This window comes from Siniperca chuatsi, linkage group LG10 (genome assembly GCF_020085105.1).
Source record: "Siniperca chuatsi isolate FFG_IHB_CAS linkage group LG10, ASM2008510v1, whole genome shotgun sequence".
In the NCBI taxonomy this organism is placed as follows: domain Eukaryota; kingdom Metazoa; phylum Chordata; class Actinopteri; order Centrarchiformes; family Sinipercidae; genus Siniperca; species Siniperca chuatsi.
The window spans coordinates 27,486,364-27,498,340 of NC_058051.1; the positions used below are offsets into that span (position 1 = coordinate 27,486,364).

The 11,977-nt window shown below is 38.0% G+C and overlaps 1 protein-coding gene across 2 annotated transcripts; it reads right to left on the bottom strand.

Annotated features, from left to right (window-relative positions):
- Positions 1 to 827: 827 nt before the first annotated feature.
- On the bottom strand, positions 828 to 11,639 carry r3hdml (R3H domain containing-like). 2 transcript variants are annotated; one of them, XM_044210035.1, is made up of 7 exons: positions 11,471 to 11,639; positions 6,647 to 6,857; positions 5,209 to 5,547; positions 4,125 to 4,243; positions 3,888 to 3,990; positions 2,786 to 2,901; positions 828 to 1,573 (listed from the first exon to the last, which is right to left on the bottom strand). In XM_044210035.1, the coding sequence occupies exons 2-7, from the start codon at positions 6,650 to 6,652 to the stop codon at positions 1,441 to 1,443; spliced, it is 816 nt and encodes a 271-aa protein (XP_044065970.1). In that variant the 5' UTR covers positions 6,653 to 6,857; positions 11,471 to 11,639; the 3' UTR covers positions 828 to 1,440. The 2 variants fall into 2 exon arrangements, with proteins under 2 accessions (XP_044065970.1, XP_044065971.1); XM_044210036.1 differs by lacking the exon at positions 6,647 to 6,857.
- Positions 11,640 to 11,977: the final 338 nt, after the last annotated feature.

Consider the following 11,977-nt stretch of genomic DNA (forward strand, 5'->3'; position numbering starts at 1 on the left):
GACAACTCAGTCAATATTAGGACACATTCAGGATTTATCACATACTGTGACATCACTGGTGTTTTTATGGTCTTTATGTAATTTACAGTTTCCTAATGAATAGTTCAACATTTTGGGAAATACGCCTTTTTGCATTCTTGACACGAGTTTCGATACCACTCTCACATCTGTACGTTAAATGTGAAGCTACAGCCAGCAGTCAGTTAGCCTAGCTTAGCACAGAGACTGGAAACAGGGAAACAGCAAGTCTTGCTCTGTCCAAAGGTAACTGCCTATCATCACCTCCAAAACTCACAACTAACACGTTACATCTCGTTTGTTTAATCAGTACACAAAAACATAGAAAAACCAACAAGTTATGGTTTTATTGAGGGTTATGTGCCAGACTATTCCTTGACCTCACTGTGACGACAAGACTTTTGTTGTTTTTACAGTTGAGTTTTTGATCAGATTAAACAAATTAGATATACCATGCTAATTAGTGAGCGTCAGAGTTTCTGGACAGCGGTTATTGCTGTCACCGAAGTGCTAGGTTGCTCTTTACACTTGTTTGTGAGGAACTTTCTTTGTTTGCTGGGTGAAAATGTTTTCCATATCAAATATTTTACATGTTTGTTTTAAGTGGCTGTGGTGTGTGTGTGTGTGTGTGTTCTGTGTTCCTGAATTGGTTGGGAGGAACAGCTAATTCCCTCATATTTTAGACCATAAAAGCTGCATTAGTCTCCTGTTTTATGGCAGAGAAAGTCTCTTAGGGGTGAATGGTAGAGATGTAATGAGGTGAAATGCAGGACAGAAAATTTCCTGCAGCAGCAGTGAATAAACAGAAGTAGTGCACAGCAGATTATTTATAGGGACATACAGCGTCATCAGTTATTTATAACGTAATTAATATTCAGTCAGGCAAACAGACAACCCTGAATTAAACAAATTCGAGTTTACTGCAGGAATGAAGTTTTTCACACTGAACAAAGAAAAATGTTCAATCAAGTTAGAAAGAGAATCAATAACACATCCAAGGTTACCGTAAGTATAATCTGTACAACAAAAGTGCTTCAATTTTGGTCAATGCCTCTCAAAAGTCACTTAAACCAACAAATTCATCAATAACAGTGCAAAAACTCGCTGTAGATGTCTTCAACAAGTATAAAAACAGGCAACTATTTCACCCAATGAAAGAAAATTACTTCTTGTTTTCAATATTATTTTCTTAGTGACATGTGGATTCATTCATACCCCTACATCAGCTCAACTGTGTGTGAAACATTAATGAAGATTCACTTTGAATGTAGTGTAACTGGACAGCTGCATCATTTTCTATTTGTCATAGTTTTCTTGTTATGCAGCCCTTGTGTCGGTTAAAACGGTAAGACTTTACATGGATTATGACTTTGTAATTTTTCTCTTTCTTCCATTAAAACACCTTTAAAACACTGTGTCGTGTTAATATCTTGCAAGTCTTTTGGGTTTTGTGTTTGGGGAGCACTGGTTTCTCCAGCAGGAGCCGCCGTAGCTGGAAGGACAGACGGAACAAGGCTTCCCGCTCTTATAGGGAGCCTCTCCCACCCAGTTTCCTCTGAAACACAAATTAGCATAATGTTAGTTATAAGGCATTGTTATGGATTTATTTTTTACGGGACCAATACCTATAGGTATAAGGATAATACGGATAAGACTGGCATTATTGTATATTTTTGTTATTGTCAACACATCCCATGAAAAGACCAAAGTACTTTCTAACTTCTCTACTCTGACTGTAGCACTCGGCCCCAAGCACATTGGTTCCTACTGAAGATTTAAATCTTACGTACTTTTATTCTTAAAAAAACTTAATTTTTAAGTTTCCTAAAACAGCTGGGCAATGTAGTTTTTAGCAAATGTTACTCAAACAGGAGTAAATAGATAATAATAAATAATATTTATTGGGTATTATTTTCAGCTGCATATTAATCCACATGTGGTGCTCTAGTGAGTGTTTGGGGCAGCAGGACGGTGTGTGTGGGACTGAGTCAGAATAAACTGCAGCGTGTGTGTTCATGGTAATGAAGGAACACGTCACCCAGTGCAACAGTGCGGCTCACTGATGTGTTTTTAATAGTTTTTGGACAACAATGGAGCTCTATAGCACAGAGGAATAAGATATATCAGGCTTTGGATATTACTTGTTAGTAGGATTCATTCATATCTGTTTTTTGTTTTTTCATGGGATTTGTTGACGATAATAAAAATAAAGAATTTCACCAGATATTAAAAACACTAAGAACACCTGTTACATTTCCTGATGATAATGTCTCTGTGGTGTTGTAAAACTTCTTAAATAGCTATTGATCTATAAAGAAATAACAACAAACAACAAAGTCTGTGTGTAGTCCTGTTCTGTGCTGATCAAATTGTTTTATCAGAATATCAAACACCAGCACTTTTATACTGTGGTGTACTGTACACTACATTATATACAAGGCTGGATTATCAACTGGGGAAAGTGAGCAATTGCCCCAGGGCCCCAGATTCATAGGCCCAGAAGACCCAGCTTCACATTGTGTCACTTGGTTTTGGTAAATTTGTTAGGATATTTACACCACAATTGTGAAGTACTCTATCAACTAAGGCAGGTCCAGCATTTTTGGACAGCACTGGTTAGCTTAGCTAATTAGCGGATTTTGTTACCTTCAAAGAGAGCCAGGTTAGCTGTTTTCCCCCGTTTCCAGTCTTTCTTCTTGTCATCTAACAAGAAAGTGAAGAAGTGTATTCCCCAAATAGTCAAACTATTCCTTTAAGTTCTTCTTACTTTATAGAGTAGTTGCAGACCAGCAGCATCGCCTCCCTCCAGGTGCTCCCAAACACGTACATATTAGAGCACTTCCTGACAGCACATCCCATTTTGTTGGTGCTCGCCCACACCATCTGAGAGGAAACACAAAACATATTATGATGCTTATATCCATAAATTGAAACCATGCCGAAACAGGCCAGCAGATTTGCCAGTTCATCATTTGTAAGGGACTGTACCAAAATTACTGGGATGGAATAGAGGTCTTAACTTTCATCTATAAAAAACACTGCCCTCCCCTGGGTTGTGAATATTTTTTTGGACCCTCTGCAATACCCCTGATAAATAAAATGTTTATGCCAAACATAAAAATTAATGCTGAATATATTTAGCCACTCTCAGTCTTCCTACTGGAGACATAAATCTTTACATACTTTAATTCTTAAAAAAGTAATTTTCTAAAACAGCTGGGCATTGTAGTTTTTAGAAAATGTTATTTAAACAGCAGTAAATAATGCATTTGTCTTCGATTTTCTGTTTTGGAATAAAGAGCTGCTACATAAACGGTTGGACAGCCAATGAATGAGAGAACTGGGCTCAGGCGGCTCTTTGGGTGGTGAAGTATTTGAGCACTGTAATATTTTTGCCCCACCTCTGGATTTCAAATGATTAAAATACATTTGATCTGATGATGCTATTAGCCTGATATGCTCTAGCCCCACAATCTTTGTAGCCCCAAGAATTAAAAAAGATAACCCTCCCACTTTTCTGACCCCCTCCCCCACGCTAATCATTTTCATACAGTCCCTAAATAAAAACTAAATAATGATGACATGAGGTGAGTTTTTCATGAGTGCCACCTTTTTTCCTAATATGTTTTGGGGGAAACAAACACTGATGGTCTTCAGTGTTCAGTTCAGTGCAGACTAATTTGTCCATTTGGAGAGAGAATGTTTCTTTAGTTTTATTATCATTATAGTGTATCATAATTATAGCATCCTACAGAAGCAAAGCCACGAGTTTAGACATAATTAATTGGGAACATGGAGTTTCTCTGAGCTCTCTTTGAATGCACAAAATGAACAAATCCATCCCAACCCCTTCAATCCGCCTACTGTACCTGTGTGTAGTGAGAACACACTGATCCACTGCATCTGTTCGGGTAGGAGAAGTGGTGCCGCTCATCGTACCAGGACCTGACCAGATCAGTGATGGACTGGTACCTGTCACATCCAACGCACATTCAATAATTCATCCATATAGTAGTTGTTTTTATAATTTTAACCTGTATTCAGTGTATGCTAGGACCATAGAGCATAAACCAAGAGCTGATTCTTTGTATGGAGCTCTGCGCTACCTTCCTGAAGTGATTGACAGGTTTTGGCCCATGTATTTCATGGCCTGTGTCGGGCCGTGATCCCAAACGCATCGTGAAGCCCAAGAGTCAGCTGACTTAGCAAGTCCCTCATCCCAGAGCTGTAGAGCCATGAAAGAGAGAGAAGAAGAGAGAGACAGGGGCTGTTTATTTCACTCTGTTCAGTAAGAAAACAAAAAATCGACTCTGCTCTTTGCTTTAAATAGACTAAACCCAAACACATCTGCTTCCTGCTGTCTTTTAAGTTTTTGGTACCATGAAATAAGTTGTTGTTGTTGTTGTTTTGTGTTACTTGTAGTATCAAGGTAAGATCTCTATTAATTTGTTTGGATGCAGAATATATTGTATGTACATTTATGGAATCAAATGTGGTTTCAGTTTTCTTCTTTTTTCACTTTCACTTGAGATTATGAAATGGCTATGAAGTGTTTATGTTACACAAAATAAGAACATATTTCATGTTTTATATGTTATGTGAGCCATGCATGAAGAAATATATATTCCCTTTGTTGTCCAAAAAGTCATTCACAAACATTCCTACATGGTGATGTTATTAATGTTTTGGGTCTGTTAGACTCTAATGAACAAACTGTTATAAAACTCTAATAACAAAAATCCAAATAGACTCATTTGGGATTTAGGAGGGGAAGTGCTGTGTAAAAAGTACTGTCAACACTAATTACAGACATAGAGCACATGAAAATCCATTGTATTTAACCACGTTTTACAGCTAGGGTCTCTGAGACCCCAACCATAAGTACAGTAATGCCTCATTTTCTGTAGCGGACTTCTGAAACATGTTCAATTATAAGCAATTCTCATAAAATTAGGAGAATTCATGAAGTATCAAGGTGAAAAAAAGTGTTTTCTGGGTTGTTAAAGAGGGCCCGGGGTCTCCAGGACCCCAAACAGAACATTAATGCAGCATCTAATGTCGAGATCTTTATTTTGTAGCTGAGATGCTTTTATAAGACATTTGAAGTTTATTTTTTATCTTCACTTATCATTTTGTATTTTAAAATAAACTAACCTAAAAACCAAAACCCAACCTGCCATGTTTCCTCACCATGTACTCCATGTTGGCTGCAGGGGGGAAGACCTGAGAGCGGACTCGGTTGTGGTAATCCAGCAGGGCGTTGATTTCTTTGAATGAAATGGCTCGCTTACGTCTGCTGTGAGGTGCACCGACAGCTCCAGTGAGCACCCTGAAGTCAGACTCTGTCTCAGGTCCAGCCCTGGTCGTGTTGAGCAGCTCTGTGGAGCTCGTCAGCACAGCAGCAGCAGCAGCAGCTCCCATGTGAGGCATCATCCACAGGGTGGCAGTCAACAGGAGCTGAGCACAAGCAGCACCCATCTGAGCCCTGTGGAGGGGGAGGCTGGAGCTGCACCACGTCCCTGCACAACTCTGAGGAGGAGACGAGTTTACATCATCAGATTGACAATGAAAATCAATGGAAGAATCTTAAGGGGGAGAGGGGAGTTTGATAATTACACGCAGTCTATGCTGATTTCAACTCATTTAGATGGAAAATATCAAATCAAGTGGTTCATTAAGAAAGAATGAAACATTGTCCAGGGTCATTGTTTTATGTCATTTCCATCATTGAGCATTTTAGCATTTTAGCTCTGTTTTTCCTGATGGAAAAATCTGGCTCTTTAGCTGCTAAATGCTCCACTATGTTCACCAGCTAGTCTCTAACTGTATCTGTCTGGCATTTGGTGCTGGACACGTAGTGTACAATGCGTGCTTTCTTGCTCAAAACAGCTGCCTGCTGTTTCTGCTTGAAATGACGCCGATGAGCTCGAACCAAAACACTAAAGTTGTGCTTCATAAAACCAAAAGAATGAGCTGAAAGAGCTAAAACTTAAAGAGTCGGGTGATTATTCTCAATTCTCTGAGGGTACGTCACTACATGCAAACCCTTTTCACATTATTCATAGTCATTTTATCTATTGTTATTATAAAAAATATCAATTAGGCCACTTTAAGGAGTGAATGAAAAATAAAATAACTCTTTAAACCATCCATTGTACTTCTTTAGAGATTCATGCATGATTGTATTTGTTTTACAACTATTTATCTTGTTTTAAAGATGCTAAATAATCAAATGTATCTTACTGTAACACACGTATCTCTGCTTGAGTATGAAGGTCATGCAGTAGAGGGTGTTCTGTTAATTAGTTTGAATGAAAACATTGTGCACTGGTAGTCACGTTATGTTATTGATATTAAAATGGAGCTTTCACTAAAGTGTACATAATGTATTAATTGTCCACAGCATTCATTACAAACAATGAAAAGAAACTACATTTCTAAGGTAATAGTCATTTAATTATTGCTGCAAAACTCTCCTAAATAAAAAAAACATGAGGAGAACTTAACATGCAGTCACAATCTCCTAATCAATCAGTAATAATCTGTCAAATTTCCCTGCAAACCAGCCTCTACTGTCACCACCGAACACATTTGTTACATTAAAGGAGGAAAAAGCTGAGTCTCATACCTTCATCAGTGGATCCTTTCACAGAGCAGAGAAGCAGAGGAGACCCTCGCTTCAGCATGAGCCTTTGCAAACAAGCCTATTTATCATGTGTGGCAGAGCGTTTTAACTGGGCCGAGATGGTTTTCTGACGCACAAAACCCTCCTGTACACTTCGTCTTCTTCTTTCTTCCTTCCTTCCTAAATTTACAGTCTGTCTCGTTCTTCCTCTCTACTGAAGAGAAAATCACAACCACAGGAAATTGCCTTTCAGAACAGAAATGGCAATCATAACATATTTTCGTCATTGTTTATAGGTTCAACATCATGCCTGATTTGTTTCATGAAAGAAATCAATAACACTTAACTTTAACGCCGTCCTATTAATCATTCATAAGCACTTTATAAACATATAATAAACTGTGTATAACAAATTGTAACTTGTATAAAGTAGATATAAGGACATTTTAATTGTTTCTTAATGTACAGTATTTTCAACATGTTGTATGTGGACACATTTTATATAATTACAACTGTGTTATATTATATTGTCATTCATTATCTGTTTATACACCAGCATCCAGTTAGGATGCTGGTATAGAAACTGCTTATAACTACATTATAGTGTGTTATAAACCATTTAATACATGTTTATATACTGCTTATGAATGCTGAATAGGCGGGTTAAAATAAAGTGTTAAATTTCTGTATTTTAAATGAAATTTAGGATACTCAATATCTGAACCCTTTATTTGAGAGATTGAGGCTGCCTTAAAGGAGCACATGTTTTGGCTGCCCCCTGACCTCCCTGAGTTGTTTCAATAAAACACAATAAAATGTTTAAATAAACACGCCTTGGGGAAGGACTGAGCAGTGTGGTGAAGAACACATATTAAAGGAAAAGGGAGAAAAGTGGCTGCAGAGTCAGCGTTCATCTCCAGCTGTTGTTGGTTCCAGGAAGGGCCACAGATCCTCTGCCATGTGTAATATACTATAACAACAGTCTGAGGACACTGCCAAGGTACACTGCAGCATCTGGCTCTGCAGCTACGGGGGTCAAAGAGATCACTGAGACCAGAGCTCAGACACAGGGGAACAACTGGAACACGAAATGAAAGCTACGATACAAGATCAAATGAAATCTGGTGCCATTATGAAATTATTTTTTGGTTACCATCATATGATTGGCACCTTTTGGAAACCCACTGCAATCATTTATTCACGCCACTGTCCCTAAATTATATGTTCCTCACCAACCCACCCAAACTTCTGCAATGTGTGTGAGATAATTGAAAATGTCATGGACTGTGAGAAATGTCAATTTATGAAAAGCTCTGTGTGCACAGAATGAAATGAACTCTTTCAACTTTTCCAGTGAGTCCCAGTTCACAGTCATGAATGTCAAGACTCAGGAAATGCAGGATTATTCGGGCCAAGACTTCCTCTTCCGTGCGCCAGTCATTGTTCACAGTCCGATTAGCATGCTAATTTCATTAGATATCTCTGCAACACAATACATAGACGTCTTTGACATGACGTCAGAACTGTTATTTCTTAATATTCTGTTGATAAGGTTAGTTCATTAAAATGTTTTAAACTAAAATTCTGGCCAAATCTTACACATTGTGCCTTTAAAATAACAGGGTATCTGGATTGAATCATCCAATCATGTATTCTTCAGTCGGGTCTTCTTCAATAAGGAAACAAGGTGGAATCAACCTGAATAAACAAAGTGTCGCTCTGAGGGTTTCTCTGTGCCACCTGATTGCTCATGTAAGCTCTCTGAAGTCGACCCTTTAAAGGCCTGCAGCATACTTCCACACAGGCTCAGCACAGTGTTGTCAGACTTCGTGGCTTTGTGTCTAAAATGCACAGAGGGCTCCATCAAAGAGGCTGTGAGGGCCTTCAGCATACAGAAGGTCAACAACACTTAAGGTTCCCTTAAAACCTGGGGTCGCATCTTGTTGTCGGTCTTTGCGCTTTGCTTTTCCAATCGCCTGAAGGACAACCTCGCTGTCTACAACTGACCATTAACATAAAGTGCTTCTTTATTCTATCTTTGTTTATAGTTCTGTGCCATTTTTATTATCAAGAGTTGCATGTATTCTTTTATCATTATTATTATTATAGGTTTTTAACAACTTTCACCAGCTTGATTTAGTCAAACAGTTATCTTTAGAGTCATATCTTTGATGCTGGCTGGATGACTTCGATCACCACTTTCTCTGCTGAAAGTGAACCTTTGCACTTGCAGGATCAGACATTTAATTTGGCAATGGCCACATGCATGTTAGTTCTGTCACATACTTAATATTTCTAATGTTAAGCAGCAATATAACATATACATATATAACAGATCCATCTAACTGGTGAAGGTGTGCAGACAGAATGACAGTATGTTTGTCTGAGGAGTACTGCCCTTTTTATATTTTGGAGAATTTCTGCCGTATAATATGAGAATCTGAAGGAAAGTAAAAGGTCAAGCGATGCAGCCAGAAAGTAAATTTACTTAGTGATTTAGCTGCTTCCCACTGACATAGAAAGAAGGTGGAAATGTGAGTGTTCCATACTGAATTTACCAGGTTGAAAGGACAGAAATTTGCACTCTGGTATAAACTTGTGGTATAAACTCATCTCAGCTGAGAATGATGGGAAAGCAATTAGTTTTGCAGGTACAAAAGTATAAGACACATGAAAATGTTGACCCGATAATGCTGCACATGTTACAATTCATCCTGAGGGGGACATGAATATCTGAACCGAATTGAATGGCAATCCATCCAATAGTAGTCAAGACATTTCATTCAAATCCACAAATGTCAACCTCATAGTGGCGTGAGACGAAAAGTCAGGGGATCACCAAAAATCATTACATTATGTGGGAACCATGAATGTCTGTACAAAATACAATTGTGCAGAATAACCCATTTAAGAATGATGCATATTATATTATTGAATTATAATTATTGATGCATAAATGTGTACATCACTTTAGTGTTGCAGCTGGTAAAGGAGGGGCTTATTTACAATTAATTATATATATATATATATATATATATATATATATATATATATATATATATATATATATATATATATATATATATATATATATATATATATATACATATATATATATATATATATACTGCTACTCTAATTTATTTGTTGATTATAGTTTGTATTATTAATCTGAATCTGCAAAGTAAGGTATCAAATAAATGTAGTGGAATAAAAAAGTACAATATTTACCTCTAAGTGTGGTGGAGTAGAAGTATAAAGTAGCAGAAATACTCAAGTAAAGTGCATTTACCTCAAAATTGTACTTAAATACAGTACTTGAGTAAATGTACATAGTTACTTTCCACCACTGCTAATTTCACTGAATAAGTGAAAAGTCTGACCTGCTGGTGGCGCTGCAGGAAAAGTCAGAAGATCACCAAATTTATTACGATTCATCCTCTTTACAGTACGGACATCTGCGCCAAATTTCATGGCAATCCATCCCATAGTTGCCATCACCATAATATGCCATGATAAAATCATTACTAAGATATATTATGTAATTCTATGAGTGAGTGAAACAGCTTTAGTTTCTTTTTCTTCAGAAGAATTGCAATCATTTCATTTCATTTCCTTCTGTATTGGAAATACTAAAACACAAAGCAGTTTCCAGGTGGTAACAGTGGATATTTCTGCAGGAATGAGTCAGATCTGGGAGAGGATGATTCTCCAGACTAGACCAGATGGTTTTCCCAGAGACCCTCCCTCACCCCCCAGCATGACATCATCTGTCTGGTTCGAGAGGCTGCAGGGCGCTCGCATACAAAAGCTCAGTGTGACCTTGTCGTGTCTGAAAGGTGAAGAGGAGAACTCAGTGGCCTCCTGTATTTACCCGAGAGGGAACATAAAACAAACCTTGTACCAACTGTATTTGAGGACCCTGAGCCACAGCTTTTTAGGTGTCAGCTGGGCCTTTCAGCTCTGTCTGAGTAACAGCACAGCAGCTGGTGCCTCTCACAGGCCAAGAGTTACACACCTGAATTACAGTCCTTTGAATTAGTGTTTACCAGTGTTTATGAAAGGCCTTAGTGTTAAACAGTCTATAAAACGGTGTCAGCCGTGGGTGAAATGCCTTTCTCAAGAGGAACATTTGTCCCAGACATATGAAGATTCATGCTTAATTAATCAATATTTTCATGTTAACAAGGGATCAAATGAAGATCTTTAAAATGGGACGCTCGTAATTATGAACACACAGAGATTATTATCGCCTGACTCTGCAGTTCCTCTCGGCTTTAAAAAGCATCTTAGCATCTTTCAGCTCATTGTTTTGGTTTTCCAGGGACTTTACTGTTTTGATTCACTGTCACTGCCGTTGTCCAGGCTTTGCAGCTGCAGCAGGCAAACGCTCTGATAAACTGACTGCACTCTACCTGCCCACCACCAAACGGCAAACAGACAAAGTTAGCAGCCAGCTGGTGAATGCAGTGAAGCATTTAGCAGCTAAAGAGATATTTCCTTCAGGAGATGATGGAGACCAAAAACAGAGCTAAAAGAAACCACGAAACACGACTCTAAATGAACGTTGATGTAGCACCATGTCTGCTAGATGTGGAAACGAGTTCACCATAACAACTTTGTAAGGTGATAATGTGTCAATGTTGTGTTTAAATGTTGTTGCACTGCCTCCAAGTGGCAAAACAATTAATTAATGCAAGTTTAAAATGTGGATTCATGTGTTTCCATAAAATCTGTCAAAATGAATTCATTTAATTGTGTTTCCCTGAAATAATTCTCTGAGAAGTGCACATACATTTTGCAACAGAAAGAATCAGATGTACTAACCAGTCAGTCAATGCAGTGTCAGCAGGCAGGTGGACAGTAAAACAGCGCAGTCAACGGGCAGCTTCTCCTCCTGAGTGTGTGAGTAATCTCAGAGCTAAGTCTGAAGAGTTTGTTTTAATAATTCAGCAACATTTTCCACTCTGCAAAGCAAAGCCGCAGCCTTTTTGATCATCCAGCCAAGATGTCTGCAGGAGAGTTTCTAAGGTTTCACCCCCTTTTTCGTATTTGCTTGAGAGTTTCATTCTCAAAGAGGTTCTCTTCAGTGTTTGCGTTTAGCATGTTCACATTGGGATATCTGCAGTCTGGCAGCAATAGAGGCAAATTGTGAACATTTTTCAATATTTTAGTATATATATATATATATCAAAGGTTTTGTCTTACACAAAAACTTTTAATCTAACCACAGAAATCTGAAGTCATGTTAAATCAATTATTTTGGTGAGATGTCTGAACTGTAATATGCAACCATTTAATTTAGATGCATTTTGTGCGTCCTGCCAGAGTTTG

What these genes read in the sequence shown, in the direction of transcription:
- r3hdml (XM_044210035.1), bottom strand. An exon ending in TGTGTTCTCACTACACACAG is followed by an intron (nt 2,902 to 3,887) that starts GTACAGTAGGCG and finishes GTTTCCTCTCAG; the next exon opens with ATGGTGTGGGCGAGCACCAA. An exon ending in GTCTGCAACTACTCTATAAA is followed by an intron (nt 1,574 to 2,785) that starts GTAAGAAGAACT and finishes TTTGTGTTTCAG; the next exon opens with AGGAAACTGGGTGGGAGAGG.